The sequence below is a fragment of the Antrostomus carolinensis genome, unplaced genomic scaffold, assembly GCF_000700745.2.
Source record: "Antrostomus carolinensis isolate BGI_N321 unplaced genomic scaffold, ASM70074v2 scaffold13225, whole genome shotgun sequence".
Taxonomy (NCBI): domain Eukaryota; kingdom Metazoa; phylum Chordata; class Aves; order Caprimulgiformes; family Caprimulgidae; genus Antrostomus; species Antrostomus carolinensis.
The window spans coordinates 15,090-35,987 of NW_010314361.1; the positions used below are offsets into that span (position 1 = coordinate 15,090).

A 20,898-nucleotide genomic window follows, 5' to 3' on the forward strand; every position below is an offset into this window, starting at 1 on the left:
AAAAGTTGCTATCACAGCATTGCATTTGTCATGTGCTATTCCCTTGAATAGCATCACCTAACTGGCTGTGTATCTGTCATCACAGAAATAGATACTATTGTTTTTGAAAAAAATGTGTAAATTCTACCAATACAAAGCACACAAATGTTTGTATTTACCACTGAGGTAAGCAAGCTGGACACAGAAGCTCTAACAAATACCACCGTTGGGAGGGAATGCAATGCTGCTCACAACAGAGCACCAGTTCATTTCAGCCTCTTCAGTGCACAACTAGGTACTACAGACAACACTAACTAATTCCCCTTTTTCAGAGCTTTTGACAAAACAATGGCTCAGTAGTATGCTGGGCTGCCACAGACCGGGTCAACTTGCAGTTTGAGTGAATCAAGGTGAATTTTTGAAGCAGAATCCATTACACACTACAGAATTTAAGTTCTCTTTTATTAGAATAGAAAAAGAGAGGCGAGAAATAACAACAATAAAACTGGAACTTGGGATGCATTCTGACAGAGAAGAATTATGAAAAGCAACAATGTTTTCCTCACAGTACAATAATTTCTAAGGGTGGACCAAAAGAATTACTTACCACTGCAGTAAACTATATATTATCAATGAATGAGATGACTACTCCCTATACTGACCTCTGCTCCCTATATGTGGTAAATAGACAACATAACCTGGAGCGTTTTGGAAACCTATTATCAACAAAATCCTATTCAAAGAAATTAAGTCTGTCCCAGATCACCTAAGATTGTATTTGGGCAGCTAAAACCCAACATGTTTTCCCAAGTGTTATTTTAGTTGGGTTACCTAATTGCCGAAAATTATTTTGTCAGAGGAACTTAGGCAGGGTTCTTTTCAGTCAAGCCCATCTCCAATAACTCTTGCAGCATAAAAATACAGGAAAGACGTAAGCAGTTGAGCTCTTCTATGCTTCATACTCAAGTATTTTAAGATCTTCAAGTAGTTCTTTTGCAAGTGCTTGCAGATCTGCATTGCGGCTCTTTGACAGTGCAATGATACGCTGAAATGGCAGGGTATCACGCATCTCCGAGGCTGACTTGGCCAATACTTCTGGCTCCAGAATCACAGACTGGAGGAGCCGCAGAGCATGAAGACAAACTTCTGTATCCGGGTCTAAAAGTGGGGGAGGAAAAGATCCAGTGCTTATTACAAGCAAGTCCAAAAAAAGTGGCATTAAAGCTGTATCTACATGCCGTTCCTCATGACCCACCAAGCAGACAGGGAGTAACTAAAGTGCCATAATTCACAGTTGTCATTTGGTGCTGGCTCTCTGGCTCTAGAAGGAACCTGGAAACAACACCTTTGCCCTCCTCAGAAGCTTGTGCTCAGCAGTTTTTGGGAGGGAGAGCTAACCAGGAACCCTTCTCTTGTTTTTCAAATGTTGAAAAGTCTATAAATAAGGGAATTTATTAACTTGAATCTATCCAGTCAGTAGCCAACATGTACTGTTGGATGCAACCCGACTGAAGAGCAGAACAAGCTATATCCTATGACTATTCAGACTTAAAAAGTAAACAGACCAACTAATCAAATCTGCAGTAAATCACAAGGCTTTTCTTTAATTTCTTTTTATACAAGCCTTCGTATTTCTTCAAAGCTCAGTAAAATATTAATCTTTATTAAACATTCTGGTAATGATGTATCGACCTTCCAAGTGTTTAATTCAGTCTACACAAAATTGAAATGGGTACTGAAGCTAAGCACTGCTGCTTAAGGATGCATCAGAGAAATGGAACAAAGACCTTTGACTGACTTCAACTAGGAAGACATATAATAACTCTACTGCTAAGAACACAGGATGCATTTTTAATTGCTAAAACATTATGAGCACTGTAAATTAATTGTTCACAACAGTTCATTTGCATTCAGTCATTTATACCTTTATCAAAAGCATCTGGTAGAAACCCCCATTTTTGCACTTCTCTATTCTGCATATTCCAAATTAAAATGTAGAATATATTTTTATGGCTGAAGCAGTTATTTGTTCCAAGTGCTGTGCATTTTTTATGTGTTTGTCATTAGCATACCTAGTCTTCAGCAAGCTTTTGATAAAGCATTGTGCAGAAATGTTGAGAAAAATTAATTAAGATCACTTTGCACACAAAATCACCACAGAGACCAAAGTCTCACTGAAGGAGCATAAATGCAGTGGAGCGCTAAACCACTCTGTACTGAGTGTGAAGGAAGCATTTGGTGGGCTGAGACAAGCTCTTTCCTTTCCTGGTTTATTTAATACCTACACTGATGACCTGAAAAAGGACTAGGGAGAATTATTCATTAAAGTAAAAAGGAAAATGTTGAAAGCACCCAGGGGAGAAAACAGAATATGATGGGCAATGAAGATGATGATGGCTTTAAGCATGAAACTGTCAAGAAGAGAATTTTTAAGTAAATCCCACTAGCACATGGCTGAAGTACAATATTAAAAATTGTGACATTTGATCCACACCCACAAGCCAGGCACTATCTCTCTCTTCCTCCGTTTTCCATTGTAAATGAGATATATAGATCTTTTCTACCTTACCTTCTTCCCTACTTGAAGTGTAAACCTCTTAAGAAAGGAATTCTACTTTCTCCTGGGAAACTAGCAGAGGGGGGTATAATCTGAGGACAGATTAATTGTCCCAAACCAAACAATACGATGCATTTTCTGTGCAACAACAACCTTAGCTATTGGACATACTGGGTAGACATTCAAATCAGCATTTTCAAACACAATGATTAGTGCTGCACACACCACAGGTGTGGCCATACCCATAGCACAGCCACTCCTGTTGCTGCCGGCTGGGCTGAAGGCTCTAAGGAGTCTCTTTCTGTCATCAGCCCCAGCAGGACTCACAGGTACAGCTTTTTGAGTGATAAGCAGTCGTAACTCATGGAGAAATGCTGCAACTCAGCCTCACAGGCAGCAAGACTCTATGTCCAATTTCCTGGGCAGCAACACCTCAGTGAATCCTTTTGAAAAAAACTGGGTGCAAGTTTCAGTTTTATGATTTATTCTGACCTAATCAAAATATGACTAAAAGCCTTGAAGTTGTCCTCCCGTTCCTTCCATTCTTGTCTTCATGCTTGCCAGAGTCTTTTTTTTAATTCCTATTTTTTCCACCAATATAATGTTCAAACTGCACATATCACCTGCCCCCCCTTCTCTATACTTACTATTATTCTATGTTTATTCATCAGAAATAGCAGCAACAAACCATAACCCAAATAGTTAAGATGAAGGAAGGTTTTGGAGTGAAATCTATGTAGTTCATTCTCACATTCTCCATGTGAGATTATTCATTCCTGAAATAAAGACACTAATATTTCTAATGGCTTGTAGTACTGCTGGGAAGCTTCATATGTGTAAGATGCTTTAAATCTCTGGATGAAAAGTGCTTTGTTATTAATACTGTTACAGGCATCTATGTTGCTATTATCTGCAAGTGTTTAAAGGCTGTAGAAGGTAAAGAATTGATCGGGGAAGAAGTGTTAGCAGGGGAGACAACAAAATTAGGATCTGTAGGAGATCAGGAAATTATTTCCAGCTTGACGAGCAAGAACACTTTCCAGTAAGAGCAAGAGGTTCTAGGAAGCCTCTCCAGCAGCAGCCAGGGAAGCTCAACGGCTTGAGTCACTCAAATGAAGAACAGATTAGGCACTCGGGCACACAGCGAAGGAAGGAAATGATCCTGCACCAGAAGATGACTTAACACGCATTTAACCTCTGGTTGCCATTGTTTTGCAAGTATTTGAGATGCTTTTCATTAAATAAATACATATGCCTTAAAATATACTCCCTTAGGATTACATGTGGTTTTGAGAATACTACTTATTACGGATATCGTGTTTTCTAAGAGGATTAAAAAAAAACCCCTATACCCTGGAAGTCTTTCTTTTGTCTCTTTAATATTATTAGGGATTTTTTTTTCTAAAAACGCTGTCTAAGGAATACTCAGAAGAAATGTAAGGAATCTTTGTTATTCAGCATTATATTTATTTCAATAGCTTCCAGATTTAGTCATTTCTACACTAGCTGAGTAACATTTTGTTTGTACAAGATCAAAAAAATCCTTTAGCTGTAATCAAATCACTGCATCATATCCTTCCAACAACTACCACACATATCTCTTCAACCAAAATTTCAAAACTATAATCATTATTTCTGGGGAATATAAGCAGAAATCAAGCTGCTTGCCTCAGTCGGGGATCACAAGCGTAGCACAAGCCTAGCACCATCATAAAATGCTGCTGCAATTTTAACAGAGCATTGAAACTGCTGGAGTTTGCTGACGTTCTGCCAGCTGCCAGCACTACCACTTGATGTCACTGGCTTTCAGTCACTGACAAAAGCAACTGATAACGTGGACAGATTTTAGTCACATCTGTCATTAGCACCATGCTCTCAGATGAACTGTTCCCTACAGCAGGGTTTAAGTAATTGCATTACATCATTGCTAAACAGCTTATCTACAATTGGCTTTGAGTTGCGTGAACTCAATTTACACGTGCCCATACCATTCCCTGGCCACCTGAATGCAAGATTTATTACCAGCAAGCTGTTTACAGCTATATCTATGGACGAGAGCAATAATTCAAAAGCTTCCCACCCACCCCTGTCGTTAATGTCATTCAATTCAATTACTGTCTGATTCCAGCATGAAGGGGCAAACTGCCATTCCCCCTTTCCTTTTTAAGAACCTGTCAGATTACCTACGCTCACAGCAGGTCTAACAGAGAGAGTTAGGGCAGCAGCTTGCCCCAGGTAAGATCTCTTTGCATTGCCAACGCTGGCAGAGCTGAGCCAGTATCTGTATCAGCAGAGAGTTTTCTGGACATTTTGTCTGAAGAGACAAGAGGTGTTGCAATAAAGACGCTATGTGGGGAAGGAACAGAGAGAACACCATGGCAGAAAAAAGACTGAGCTTTGCTGCTCTAATGCCTATGACACAAATGCACTTTCTCCCTGCAACATATTTGCCCCAGCTCCTGTATAACAGCTTGGTTTGCTTCAGTCTCCCCCCTGGTGAGGTAACTGCTCCTACTGTCAGACATTTAGCTAACCAGAACTCCCTACTCTCCTACAGACATATGCTTCTCACGCTTTTAACAGGGAAATCCTTGAGAGAGACTCCCAGGGTCCAGATCAAAGCAGCAAATTCAGTCTCAATTTGCCTGATGGCTACTTAGGGGCTGTGAGTGAAAAAGAGTTTGCACAGATGTTGCTCTGCAGCTGGCAGATTTGTGGGTGAGCTGTTAGGTACATTGCACGGCTCCCATCAATCCTAGCTGGGGCTTCTGAGGATTCCCACAGTAGCTACTGAATAAGAGTAACACTGTAAGAACAAACCAACGCTTTACAGTGACAGATGCATTTACCAGAGTTCAAGTTTCTTACATATACTGACAAAAGGAGAAACACTGTGCTCCTCAGGAGAATGTCCGTTCACATGAGACTGCTGTCAGGCAGCACAAGGACCCAGTCACTCCTGCTCAGATGGCAAGGACAGCCACACCGTGCCCAGCTGGAAATCCATCTGGGCAAGTATCCTTTGCAGCAGCTGCTTAGAGTACAGTATGGAAAAGGGCAAGTGTTCAGTGAGACTTCCCCCAGCTGCTCTCAGCTAACTGTGGTTCAGGGACTTTCTGCACCAGAGCTGACATCTTTGCATTTAAGAAAATGGATGTGGTCTTAAAGGGCAAGAAGGGCAATCCTCTTTTTAAGACTCTTTTCATAGTCTGAAGAGTATGAAGCTGTTGAGCAGCTGAAAGACTGGTAACTGAGGTTTTGATTTATGAACCAAACTCTGTTATAATACAGACAGCAGTTTACAAATAGGGGGGTGCTGTTTGTCCAGATGTCTTTTAAATTACATGCTGCCATGCAAATAACCTGAATTTTCAAAAACTCTCACAGCCATAACCAATTCAAACAAAAAAGCAAGGCATTAGAAACCTTCAGAGTTAGTCATGAAAAGCAAATATTGAAGGTCGCAGGCAGCATTAGCAAAATGAGAATGTGCTTCATACAGCTATTTATAATAGAGAAAGTAATTTGCAAAGAATTTGGATAAACAATGTTAGATTTTCGTGTGGAATTGTGGTGGAGGAAACTGAACAGCAAGATCTAAAATTAGTCGTAATTCTCTTGTTGTCTTTTGTTTAATGAATTACCTGTAGCAATTTCCCACTTATAAATGAGAAATGTCACTGACATAGTCTCCGAATTCCACACTTTCTCTTGTATCCTAGGAGAGCAATTCTTTTAACTGTATTTAAAGAAAAGTGGGGAAAACCAAAATAAAGACACAGGATAGTAAAAAAACCAAAATACAACAAACACGCAGAGCAGAGCCTAGACCCATTTTCTCCAGCACACATTTGCTGGTAGATATTCTGTATGATCAAAAATGAAAAACGTAATTCTAGTCTTTATTGTTAATACCTGAGCTGACTGCATCTTCTTATTCTTCAAAAGATCCTTGGCAGAGATAACTCCCAGTCTATCTCTTTGGGAATTACAGAATGAAAGTCTTATTGCATTTATAGATGTAAAGCACCAGAAAAAAATATTTACAAATCTCCGGTGGATTTCTACCCAAAATTATCTAACTTTTTTTTCTATTGCTGAAGACAGGGCTTCTTTACATCTGAAAGTTAAGCAAAACCCTTAGCCAAGATATCAACATAGGAACAGTAGCTGACGGAGAAAGCGAAAGCTGCCTATTTTCTCCCAAGATGGGAACAGCTACTCTGCAAATAAATGGTGCTCCACAAGAAAAGAATTCTACTGATCCCACAAGCTGCTCCACAGACAGAAATCTGAGTCATCATTCACATGTTTTATGCAGGGAAGGTAGAGGTAGGCACAGCTGATACCTTTGAAAGAATACAACAGCTGCGTAAGCTACCAGGGTATCTTCTTCGGTGATCAGTGTTGCTTACTAAAGGGTGCCCATCTTTTAGGCAGTGTTTAAAAAGGCAGGAAGAAAAAGAAAAAAGTAGCCCACCTCATAAAGCGCCAAACTACTGAGATCTGCATTGCCTTCAAAAAGTGTGTCAAACATTTGTTTTTATCCTGTAACCTCCAGCAGAAAGACCTACTAAGAATTCTTGTTAGCGAGTGTAAAATCATACTGGCTCATCTAAATTTTCCAAAGACAGTAGGACAGATGAACACAGTTTGCTGTTAACGTTCTTACTCCACTAGAAATCTTTACTAGATTTTTCCTCCTTTCTCTTCCAATCCATGTACTCAATGTCAAGGCATATTTCTGTCTCCTCAAAAAGCCTGCTAGACAACCTGAATCAAATATCTCTTTGCTTCAGAAACAGCAAAGTGGAATAAAGAAAATCAAGTTAATGATTTGCTTTCTTCACTGAATGGGAAGGACGTTCTTCTTCAAGGGACAAGAAGACTGGGCAGAGACTGAGAATTCAGAGAAGAAATTTGAGGGATTTATCAGCTGCGTACAAGCCAGTGGGAGAAAAATGACCTTGATGTATAGGCTGAGGCCACAGAGACGGGTAGACTGACGATGGAAAAGCTAACAGGATGATTCTCTGAAAATAAAAAAAAAGTCAGAGGATGATTTCTGGAGCCTCTCTTGGTGGGAATGCTGATAAAAGCTTATAGAACTGTGGAAAGCTGAATCATCTCATAAGCCTTAATCAAAACAGTCTTTCAAGAAGCTTCCTGCAGGAAGGCAGCATATACAGGATACCCTGCCAGCAGAGTGTAGTGCTCTACTCTCTTGATGGAAAAAACTGTTAAGACCTTATGCTGTAGCAGCTCCAGGTGTTTATAAGCTGAACCATGGCTAGCAGAAGCTGAAGGCGCTGGCCACGGAAACAGGAGAGGAGCAAGAGTGGGAGGAAGTCACTGAGTTTTGCAAGTTGAAACGTTTAGAAATAGATTAAATGTAGAGAAAACTACAGAGATCTCATAAAAAATGATGGGAACAAGATCGGGTCTTGGATCTGACTTCTCATCTGATATACAAATTAGACGGCCCTCTTCCTTGACAGTAAGCAGACTTCCTGCCAAGTCAGAAATCTGAACCAGCAGATGTGGTTTATCTGAGAATCTTCCTCCTCTGCTGTAACTGGACAACTTTATTATCAAAAAGTGAAGGAATTAGCCATGCCTGTCCTTTCTTCCACAGCCCAGCCATACACAATTAACGCTTTCAAAATGCATAGTAGCCTCTCCATTTCTTATTTCCATTAGCAGCTGCAAATTAATTAAAACCGTGGCCCACTTCATCCTCTTATGTGACCTAGGAGCCTTCTTCAAACAGACTGCATCAAACGATTAGCTTTGTTTTATCACAACATTCAGAAGGGCACATTTGGGAACTCACATTTAAGACAGGGGTTTTGAGGCTGTTTTGATTTGGGTTTTATTTTTGCTAGAAGAGCAGCTTATGTATATATTAGCCAAACATAAAGTAAAAGGAAAATCTGGACTAACATATGTTAAATTTATAAGCACAGCAGAACAAAGGGACATATATTCGGAGTTCTCTGAGAATATTAGTTTTCTCAAACTACATTAAAAAAACCTATAAAATGGGTGATTTCCATCAGTCTTACAAAGATTACTTGATTTTCTGAGATCTTGGAAGAGTGTGCCTATGGCACTGCAAAGCAGTAAATTATTTGGTGAAAAGCATAAGTACCTACATTTTCTGTAAAATAGTTGAGGGAACTGTGAGCAATACAAGTAGCTCCCAGTTTACCAGCCCAAATGAAAGCTTTTCCAGAACTTCATTATCAAATTAGTGAATTGGAAAAGCAGATGCATCCTCTCTCACTTCAGCTACTGTTAGTATTTACTAGCTGTATTTTCACAGAGTTTTGCACAGCAGCACAGCGTGCCAGGATAACTAACTTCCCCAGTCCTATGAACTGCACACCAAAACCTTCTCATGGACAAGCCACAAAAACTTGAGAAAGCCCAGACAGAGCAACTCTAGGTGCAGCTCACAGGCAGGACAGCGTCATGGTTCTGTCCTTACTGCTGTGCTCACTGTCCCTGACATGCTGCACGCACAGCTGCCAACCACCTCCAACGCACACTGGCAATGTCAGTCTCTGCTGGCTCCTACGTACGGATTTGAAGCCTCTGAAAGAGCAGAGCCTTGATGTCACTCATGTAGCTGACAGTGGCAACAGGAGTCCGTGACGTCCTTGAAGTCCTGCACTGGCCAAATGCAAAGCTGGGAATAGTACTCAAGCCCTGCAAGCCCAAATCCTATTAGAGCACAAGGTCTCTCTTCACTTGTAGAAGGGGTCACTTTAGCCATGGTGAGTGTAGTTACAGAGGCTGGCTTCTTTCCCCAAAATGGGCCAGAACACAGTCATATTTTCTTTTGTTAAATGGTAGTGATCTGACACATAGTTTCCCCTCAGGTTTAATTTTTAAAATTGGTATGCGAAGGTTCAGGTGGCTTTTTTTAATCCACTTCATCAAATTTCTCCACTCCCTATTTTTGATAATACCATCTATAAATTTTATATTAATGGAATATTACATACAACGCCAAAAATATTGTGGTAACACACATCATCTCCCTCTAACTATCTACCCTTTTTGTTTACTTTTAATCTAACAAAAACTATACATAATCAGGTTACAGATACAAATTTCTGTTATTTGCAACACCTATTGCCAATCTACAATTCCCAAAGTCACAAATACAAGGTTCTTAGAGCAACTTACCATTCAATAGCCACCAAAGCAAAGGAATAAAACCTGGACTTTCACTGATGTACTTCAAGCCTTTCAAGTTGATACTCACATTGTAAAGTGACATTAGCATTAGCCTAGAATTGAAAGAAAAAAGATGTGATGTCCTTTGATTTCTTTGCATGCTTTGCCAGCTTTTGCTATTTATGCCAAGCATGTACTGACGCAGAACTCTATTCTAATAATTTGTATTTTGATAAAAGAGAGAAGTCTCAAATTATATATAAGCAATGTTGTGCAAAACCTTGTTACTACTGTTAAATCACATATTTCAAACACATGGAATCACAGAATCACAGAATGGTCAGGGTTGGAAGGGACCTCAGGAGATCATCTAGTCCAACCCCCCTGCCAAAGCAGGTTCCCTACAGCAGGTTGCACAGGAAGGTGTCCAAGCGGGTTTTGAACATCTCCAGAGATGGAGACTCCACAACCTCTCTGGGCAGCCTGTGCCAGTGCTCTGTCACCCTCACTGTAAAGAAGCTTTTCCAAAAATATGCCATGTGAAAGTAAGAGTGTCTCATCAAACTATGAAACATGCAAAACCAGGACTTGGCTTTACCTAACTGTACAACCCGTCCAATAGAGCTTTTGTAGTGACCATCCCCACTGGGCAGATGATCATCTCAAACAAGCTGTTCGCCCTGACAAATAAAAGGGTCACTAGGAAACACAGAAAGCAAGGCTGCATACTGAGTACTAGAAACCACGTCAAAGTCTCTGCTCCGTTGGTTTTGCAACACTGGCCTTTCTGCACACTGACCCTCCAGTCTGCTGAAACACAGACACATGGCTGATGCCATCCTCTTTCAAGCATCCTCCTGTTCCTCCTGCCAGTGGGAACAGATGCAATACATGGCCAGCGTACAGCAAACACCAACGTAGTCTCTCTCTGCTGGCAGAGGAAGTTACTACACCTACAGAAGCATTTGGAAAAAGGGTAGGGGCCTGAAGGAGGGAAAAGGAAGGTATTAGTAGTCCCAGCTCAGTTTAGCACAGTCCCTCCTAAGCCAGACTCATCCCTTCTGCTATGGGTGCAAGGCAGAGAACTGGCTCGCTCTGCCTGCTCTCCAGCCCCTCGCAGTCAAGCAGGCCCGTACACTCTGGGCCATCGAGTAAGACCCTGCTGTGAAGAAAACGACTGCTTGTCTCTTAAAATGTCAGCATGGACTTTCCTACTTATTCTGCCTTCAGGAATCCAGATTGATTATGTTCAATGTACAAGTGGATTTTTATTTTTTTTTAACTTAATAACACTGGAATTCAGTTTGGCTGTAAACTGTGCTCTTGTCTTCGCATAGATCAACAGCAGGATAATGCAGGCCAAATGGTGCTCTCACCCACACCTCTTCAAAACTATCTCCAAATACCCTTGGGCCCACTCAGAGATTCCCCCCACCCCAAGGTGATTTATTTTGGTCTATTATTATGGTCACTGATGTTGAAGGAGGACAGAACTCATAACCTGTCTTCCAGGTAACAGAGAAGATCTATGCCCTGGCAGCTAGAAAACGCTTCCTTAACTGAGCATTGAAAAAAAACCTAAGATGACATCTCTGACAAACCAAAACCAAGACTGCCCCTTACATGTCAGTGCATAAAAGATAAAATAAAAATACACATAGTAAGCAGATGTTCATTTCAGCCACATTTTCAAAAGCTTCCAAACTCAGGACTTCTTAATTTATCAGCCTCCTAAAATAGGAAGTTCATTAGCCATTTTGGGGCTGTGTACATCACAGGTTATAAATGAAACCGAAGTCTCAACTTTTCTACAGAGAGAAAACCAGGTAGGCTGGAGAAGGCTCTGCATTTTAAAAGGACTGCTCTAGCCTGCCAATCCCACCGGCTTCGCACACTGGAGTTATTGCAAACATGAAAAGCTTCCAGTAACCTGCAAAACCTGAAAGCCATCAGGGAAAGGGGATTTTGCTACTGGTGCCCCCTCAGCCTTAGGCACGACAGAGCTGAGGTCATGCTGTAAGGTACAGAAAGCTGCATGCAGAAATGGCAGCTCTGCCTCTTTATGCAGATAAACTACATGGGTTAAAATTTACTTTTAGCTGCTTCTGACTGCCAGACAAGAATGGTAACTTACGGCTCAAAATCAGTTGCCCTTTTCAAAGCTACCCAGAACAACCACTAATATTCAATGCAGAGGATTTTGCTGGGATAAAACCTTCTCCTGCAGTTTCTGCTGAACTAAGTTCTCCTTTCAAACATTTGGTGTTGATATTGTTACGTCGTCTTCCAAATTTCTTATACAAGTTTTTATGGGTTTGGTGGCTAACTCTTTTTCAGCTAAGCAAAGTCTCAGTGGGTTTAATGCAAATTATTTCGATTTCCCTCTAATTTCCAATAGGAATGTGACCTGATATTCAAAAGCAGAAAGCACCCAGAAAGAAACCCCACTGACGTTAATAAGACAAACTAATGCTCTCCCTCTTTCAAAAAAATAAATCAGATCACTGCTGTACTATGAACTTTGAGCCAAGAAGCCCCTGATGTGCCTGAAAAAAGAGCTGTACTCTGGAGTCAAAAGTTGTCTTACAAATTCTTTTGCCCTTCTAGTGATGTTCTCCTGTTCTGCCTTTTATGCAGATCATCTTTACAGCTGTGGAGCAGCGGAGGGGAGAGGGCATTTAGTGCACTTTATGATGTGCTATGATGGATGCTATTGCTTTTTATTTTATTTCTTTTCAAAGATGATAACACACAATTTTCTGGACAATGAAAAGGAAAGATGAATGAGCAGGGCTCCTGTAACATTTATGGAACACGTCATCATACCCACTCCCAGCAGCATACTGGGCTGCATACAAAACAATTACAAAGAAACAGGAATGGGCTGGAATGTTCTGTCCCCTCTGTTCTGGGTCCAGCTTGACAGCTGCTATCTCACATGACTGTGATAAACCTGCGTGTCACTGCACTGCCACCATTTCCAAACAAGAGGGAAATAACGTTATTCAAATGGACTTCACACCTCACATCCTATTCTCAAACAAGTTATCATGGTTTAAGTTACTAAGCCACCAGCAGATTTTTAGACAGTCTCCGTGCAGACCTTCAGAAAGCAGAAACGGAAAGCAACACAACCTGCAACGGAAGAAGCAGAACTTGTATTATGTGCTGCATCATTGGGAGTTTGATCACCTTGGCTCTTAAGCAGTTGTAAACAGCTAACAATAAGCAGTGAGGGGTGCTGTGGAACTGAATGTGCAGCTTTTAAAGCCCATACACTCTTTTTCATACAGCTTCTGCAGCTCTTACTTGGGCTCCAGAATCTAAACCCTGACAAAGGAGCACAGCCAAAACTACCTATAATCAGCCACAATGAAAGTGATCTGTAAAACAGTATCTTATAATGGAAAACCTTAACATTTCTTGACAATGTCGTTTATCCTTAATCTGTTTGACATTTGCAGTTCGAAATAAAGTGACGTAAAAAGATACTGCTATGTTTGCATTTTTCTTTCACTTGTTTGCTTTGTGCAGACAAAAGGAACTGGTGGTGGTGATCCAGGGAAGTTCTGTGGTTTTAGATTGTCAGAAGAAGACATGATCCACCCCACAAACCAGTGTAGTAGCATATTATTATTAATTAAACACATTCACCTGAGCACAACAAGCATTTCCAGGCCCTTTATACCACCTTCACCTCTAGTACTTGCCCATTTTAATAAGTATTTTCTGCAATAATTATTGCAAAAGTGCTTATTGAAGCAAACCCGACACACACAATTACTGGATAAACAATATTTTCTGGTTTATTTTTAATGTGGAGGGCTTTTTAATTATGCACTTCATAGTATTCCTATTTAGGCAAGCCAAATTTAATTAACATCTTGTATTACTGTATCAGTCAGTGCTTCCTTTAAAATCTAGAACTAAAAGCACAGTTAAAGCCCCTTCTCATCTGCTTAATACATGGGATTAGTACACAAAATGTACGAAGATGTACTAAAGTATGCATTTTTACTGGCTACTTTCAACTGCTTCATAAGCAAAGCTGAATATTCCGAACAATTTAATTATAGCTATGAGCAATTGTGTAAATGTTTATTGACTGCCTAACAATTACAAATGTTGAATAAACCCTGAACCAATTGAGAAGAAAACCTAAAGTCTTTCACAACACTGCTATTTCAGAAAGGCAGACACACCCAGGAGATTCAGTACCAGCACTCATGTAGATGCCTTGGATATATTTATTACCTGTTCATGGACTACAATGGATATTGTAGCAGTGCTGGAATAAATGACAGCTTTTCCCTGTAAAATTTTTATTTATATACTGGTAGAAGTAAAACACATGATTGCCAGAACTAAAAGAGGAAAGAGAACTCCTCTCTTCATCAGCTTTGTTTGATATTGCTGTGCATAGATTAAAACTCAGTTTCCCTTGATTTGTCACACAGTAAAGAAAAATATTTTTGAAAATAAAAGCTAGAAAAGAATTGTAAAATCTCAAAATTGAGCAAAGGACAAACATATCCTTGAAAATAATAAGCTGAATTTTTTCTTTAACTGATGAAATTTTAAGTTGACGATGCCTTTCCATGCAACACCACGGTGATGTTCTGAGAAAAACACACTGCATTTCCAAAATAATGTAGAGACATTTTAATCCATGAAGTATAGTTTTAAAAATGTGTCTGTATGCATGTATATAAGTATGTGTGTGTAAGCATTACTTATGATGACTCCAGAGGCCATCTATACATAACTTTGAAATTTCACTACAATTTCTGTTAACATATCCAATTGTCTTTCATTTTATACTGCCGTACGTTCCTTATGGTAGGGAGAAAAGGGAGTTCTTCTGATACATCCGCTTATGAAAATGTTCATTACTTAAGATTAACAAACAGCTAAAAAACCTTATGTGCAATGAACAGTTTAAAAACAAACCAATCAACCAACTCCCAAAACCATTCTGTGCTGGGCTGGGAGAGTGGAAAATCCCCAGAAAGGACAGGAAAGAGATCGTGTGTTAGTAATGACTTTTAAGAACTGAACAGTGACAAGACACATGAGGATCTCGTAGACAAAAAGGAAACCTGACCACAGACATGAAAGACAAACACAAGGAAAACATTTTGCACTAAAACATTCGAGCAAATTAGGATCCCTCTTTCCACAACAAGGCCGTGAAGAAATCTCCTTTCTGGCATTTGCTCTAATGTCACAATACAGCCATTTTTTTAATCAAATGGCAAGCTTAAAGTAGGAAAAAAAAAAAAAGTTAGTTCTGTGGAACATCTCAGAAAACATTATCACTGTGCAGAATTCAAGCTATTGTAAAGTATGCTTAATGTTTCTCACTTATCAAATACCTGTGCAACCTCTTCTTTTAAGCTTCACTCAATTTGTTAGCCTAAGAGGCTGGCCCATGTTGAATCCCTAGTCACGTCATGGGATTATTTTATGTATATTTTATCATTATTGCTGTATGGCAGCCAAGTTTGTATCACCATGTGTAATAGATTTTGAAATATAATTAAAAAAAACACCCAAAATATCAATTCAAAAGGAAGGCCCTCAAATCCAATTACATTAACACAATCTGAAATGATAAAAAATAATTTATCTAGACCCATAGACACATATTCATTTGAAATTAAAGAGTGTGTGTTTGTGTGTGTGTATGTGTTTAGGAACTCCTTCCTCCTCTCAAAATGAAGTCCTCTCTTGTTTGTTTTTTTTTTTCTGTACAGATTTTGAAACAGCATAGGTCCTCATTTCATGGGGGTTTTTTATTATATACATGAAGGCACAAATTACCTTTTCTTTCTTAAGCTGAGGTTCTGATACAAATCTTTTAGTCGGGGCTTTACAAAAATACCCCACTGTTGCAAAAGTGAACTACCCTGTTCTGAGTACTGACCTTCAAGCCCAACGCTTGGGAAACACTGCCAGCAAATGACTGGCATCCAAGTATGTAACCACTGCCTACAGCACAGGCTCTTCAGCTGCCCCCTCACTCCCCAATGCAGAAAGGCAAGCACCTTCAGTGGGCAGCTTCTTCCCCCCTAACATAGGCTGAGGGAGTGATCATCTGACAGCACCATCTCCTTCCACTGACTGTGGGAAGAAGCCCAGACAGTTAGCAGACACTTGACATCAAGCGTTCTGATAGCTAAGGTGGGGCAAGATAAAACCAATTCCAAGTTAAGACTGAGCCTGATTTCATGCCTATCACGTACAACCTGCCTAAATGTGTGTACAGACACAGTCACGTTACTGTGGCTGACAGGGCTGCTGTTTGTTAGCTGAGCTGTGACAGCTGGCTTAGGTCTGAATTCTGAGTGTCTGTGTCCCCCAGTCCCAGTCTATGAAATAAAGCCACGTGGCTTAAGCCATCTTGGTGAACAAATTAACCAGGTGAACGAGGCAAGTGCCCACAGCTTAGCAAATGAGCAAGTACTGGTTAAACCATGGTAATTTGCTCACTCAAGGCCATATATCCTCAGTATGTAACAGTTCTGAGAAAAAGGCAAAGGCAATACTTATTATGTGTCTTCCATCAGCTGGAAATTACAACTTTTCCAGCATCTGAATTGTGTAACGTGGCCTTTTCTTTACAATGCTGTATCACAAGGTCCCTTTATAGGCAGTACCTCTTACAAACATAAGTGCGTGGTGCTTCTGGCCACTAAGTAGCATACACTAATTTAATTTTTGCTTTTAGCAGCTACGTAACTCATTTTTTACACTAAGCAGATGTATTTTACAGACAGTCTTCATATTGCAAGACAATAAATATGAGTCCACATTTCCCACATTCTCTCTGTTTTAAAACGTGACCTCATACCTTCCTCAATCTGACCCTCAACTCATGAGCCCCTCCTAAGGTAGAGTGCATCCATGCTCATCTCTACAATATTATAGTACTTACAAGACTTCTGAAGAAGCACAAAACCTGGATGAAGCTAGACAAGCTTGGTATATCTGCAAGGAATGCTACTGTGAAAAGAGTTTCCAAAAAGTTTCCCTTCCAGGAAAGGAAATAATGGAAGAGTGGGAAAACTGCTGTCATCACTGTGACCTACACTGCAAGATATAATACATTTCACTTGAAAGGAAGAAAAAAAGTCATCATACACTTTAAATTTGGTACAGAGTCCTGGCTTCATGTCTCCCAAGAGGTGCATCATTGTGCCCAGTAATTCACGACTTGAGCTAACCAAGAACTCACGGCCACATGCCAGCGCAGCCACATCTGTGAGAGAACACAAAATATCACCATAAAAATCATGTTTCAAACAAAAGTTTCTGCTAATTATCAGGACCATTAAAAGGATAAATCAGCTGTGAAGAATGACCTATAGTATCTACATATACTCCAAATTATATTCACCTACATAGCAAATACTGAAGCAGCAAATGATACTGGTCAAACTCCTTCATAATTCTACTTTGGTAATTAAAATAGATGGTCAGGGTGGCCAGTATCCTAACAGCAATACAGTGAATTATGAAACAGAAGGTCAGATTAATCTGCAAATACTGTGGGACTGAAGCAAAGCTGACCATTACAGTTCCCACTTTAAAGAAATGAGATTGCAGATTGTTTTATAATCGCTCTATCCAATATACCTGGCACATTACACAACCGAAACTCTTGTGGATGCCTACTCAAAAGCTCTTCTCCTACCTCTCTGCAAGTGCTGCATTATTCATGCACAAACCAAAAGGCAAAAACATTTCCAAAGACTACTGCTCCAAAGCAGAATTTCCTTTAATATTTTCCCTTACGCATGCCCCATACTTTAGGGAGCACTTATGTGCAAGAGGGATCTTCCAGCAGCCTGAGTTTCTTTGTACTGTGCAACTGGCCAAGCCTCCAAACGACTGCAGTGTGTTGTATGTAACTAGCGCCAGAACCTGGCTCCCTGGCCTCCCATTCAGGGCAATTTTGGGGATCTGCTGCATGACACAGTTCTTCCACTTCACGCGGCCCCAATTTCTCTCCCCTGTGCGTGTACATCATGATGCCTTTTTTAATCTCAGCATAAGCAGAAGTACCAGGGACACGGCACATAATTAAAGACTGTAACAGCAATGTCTGTGCACGCTGGGCTGTGTTAAGACTGCACTAAGAACTTCTGTTCTTGTGCTTTTCTAACTTCTGCATACTTGTCACTTCACAACTTCCTCTGTGTCCTTTTAATATAGCTTTCTAGTGTAATCCTACTTTACAGTGTAACTAGGAGGATTAAACTGGAACCTTCTGCATCATTCATCTGACTATAACCTTCATCACTTTTAAGTTTCAGCAACCCCCTTTCCCAGATTACAGAGACAAAGACAGAAATCTTGAGAATATCAAATTCACTAGCAAAATGTGTATCAGCTTCAGTGAAGCAAGATTTCGTTGCACCATCCTGAGTCTTCCTCAGGAACTCCAACACCGCCTACCCCCTAAGCCTTTCAACAGCATTTTATTTGCTCAAACTTTGGTTTTGCTATGCTTTTTGGTGGGGTTTGGTTTGGTTTGGTTTGGGGTTTTTTTTTTCAGTTAAACAATTGGAGAGAACTGAATCCTGCCTTGGTACAGTGGCACAATGCATCACATACAGGTTTTTATGACAAAATCTTTAATGGCACCACAAAGACTAAAATCACACATTCAAAAAAGCTGTTAATGCAAGATTCAGTTATTTGCATGAATACTCACTATTTCACCTATCTTGTATCATGTCATTAACTAGTGTCATTTTGACAGTTGCACAGTTTCACAAAAATGCAGATGACATCTCAACCCTATTTCTCATAGCCTTCCAAAACAAAGGCAGCCATACTAAGATAGATCTGTGGCTTCCTACTTATTTTTCTAACCCTAAAAAGAAATGTTTAGTATGGAAGTCTGGTTTATTACCTTTTACTTCTCTTAGCACTATGGACTCAGGACAGCAAAGGTGGGGTCCATCTGGCAGCAACAAAATTCTTAAGTACTTTCAAAATGCTGAGCACATACCTTAAGATGGGGCTGATCTACTTGCATCATCTGCAATCCATACATCTTGAGGATGTTGGCATTATTGGTGATTCAGAAAGGAAATTGCTTGACATTTACAAACCAAGGTGAGCACAAATTACTAGGAAAATAGCCCTTGTTTTACATCAGCTTGAGAGGAAGTGTTAGGAAATTTCAGAACTGAATGGCTCCTATCTGTCTAATCCTTAACTGTGTCACAGGCAGTACCATCCCCCACAGAAGCATCAAGGACAGAATCTGCTACATAGAAGACTAGGAAGTGACCCATGGCATCAATGTTGACTAAATACCCGACTTTGAGAAGCTGCCATTTACAGCAGCACATATAAGGCAATATAGAAATTCCCAGTGCCCGTGGAATGCTACTCTGAGAGATAACATTAACTTACTTGTTACAATCCCTGCCAAAGCTAATACAAACTGATTTTCATCAGAATCCAAATCCTGCTGTTTCATGTCTTCACTTAATGACTTCACAAAGCTCTCCATGGTCTGTGCAGTGATTGTAAAAAACTTTGCTGCTTTACTCTGCAAGCATGGAGAAGAAAAAAGATTATACACACCACACCAACCACAATTATTAGATCCTATAGTAAAACTGGACAATCTGCAAAATTACTAAAACATCCAGTCACTTCAAAAAACCAACAAAGAATAGCAGGTATGCACTAAGTGACATGTTTGATCCCCTAATATTTGAAACCATTACCTCAGAACATGTCAAACTACTCAATGCTACATTTATTTGTAAAACTATACCACTGTGCATTTACCTCCTAAACCCATAATAATACGTATTAAATAGCAGAATTAATGCTTATTTTCAAAACTGAGGATATTGTCTATTTGCTTTGTAATTGCTGCACCAGGTGTTTCACATTTACCTGGGCTACTACAGTTGCTTTTGTAAAAACCCTGTCTGGCTGGAAACCAGAGAGGAGCCTGATGTAGTGACTTGATATGAATTTCCTAAAAAAAAAACGATAAAATAGCCAGAAAAAAAGCAGAATTCGATTGGATCCTAGCAGGATTCAGGAACTGCTCCTCAACACAGGAGCAGACAGGATTGCTCTTCAATTGCAGACAATTGCTCCTCAATTCAGGAGTTCAACTGACAGAACTGGAGCACAACTGGAAAATATACAATGGAGAACAACTGGCTAGGTGGAAGTTATTCAGAAAATGGAGGTCTCTCCCCAGGCCACAGGTTGAATTTAAGTCTACAAGGTCACTTGAGAAAGACTGTCATCACACCAGAGCATACAAACAGGGGTACAGTCTGTAATTATGTTACACAGTCTTCTCCCCTCAGCTGGAATACTGCTCCATTTGGGGTACCTTGGTTGAAGAACCAGCCACCTGGTACAAACCTCAGAGAGAACTATTTCTGTTTATTAATAACTCTGACCTGTAACACATTGATGTAACGTTATTTCCCACAAAGGGTTCTGGTTTTCTTAACAAAAATAGCATAGCAGAGAGCCCGTAATACCAGGTTTCCCAGTGGCTTTAATAATTTTGCCAGTTGTTTCATGAAAGAGCTGAAACTTTCAGTCATTCCTGTCAGCGACCCAATGGGACAGCCCAAGAAATGCCTGAACTTTTATTCATTTTGCAAAGTGACGGAAAATTTTAATAATTTGTCAAAACTACTGCCTTCACAATATGTGCAAAGCTATTGGTAACATTTATTTATTCCTCCACTGCTGCACATTCACCACATCAAAGATGTACAGCTCCTACAGGGTGACTCCAGCAATGGGACATAAAAAGTAGGGTCAGCCAATACTCAGTATCTTCACAAATGATACTGTGGTCCCAGAATAACAGGAATGAATGGACAGCAGGATGGGAAAAAGTGCATTTCTGCATGTGCTGCATGTACTTTATATACTTCTACAGACATCACACCTCAAAGATGACAATTTTAACATAAGCAGTCACTATAGTTTAAGAAGCAGAGGATGTGAGAGAAAATGAAGAAAGCCTGCTAGAGTAGACTAGTATTAGCTATTATGAAAATATGTATTCACATGGAATAGAATACTGTGCAACCATGTAGTTGGTATGTTGCACAGAAAACAAGAAAAATCTTCTATCTGCCAGTCTCTTGAGGTGCCACTGGTGTTCTCTCTGC

At 40.0% G+C, this 20,898-nt stretch overlaps 1 protein-coding gene across 1 annotated transcript in view; it reads right to left on the reverse strand.

Moving 5' to 3' along the window:
* Positions 1 to 928: 928 nt before the first annotated feature.
* Positions 929 to 20,898, reverse strand: part of HSF2BP (heat shock transcription factor 2 binding protein) — a gene marked incomplete at its 5' end in the record, with an annotated part of 32,039 nt that continues 12,069 nt past the window's right edge. The window contains 4 exons of the mRNA XM_010167622.2: positions 929 to 1,137; positions 9,731 to 9,834; positions 16,865 to 16,982; positions 19,151 to 19,289. Of these exons, the coding sequence (XP_010165924.2) occupies positions 929 to 1,137; positions 9,731 to 9,834; positions 16,865 to 16,982; positions 19,151 to 19,289 (570 nt within the window). The remainder of the gene's footprint in view (positions 1,138 to 9,730; positions 9,835 to 16,864; positions 16,983 to 19,150; positions 19,290 to 20,898) is intronic.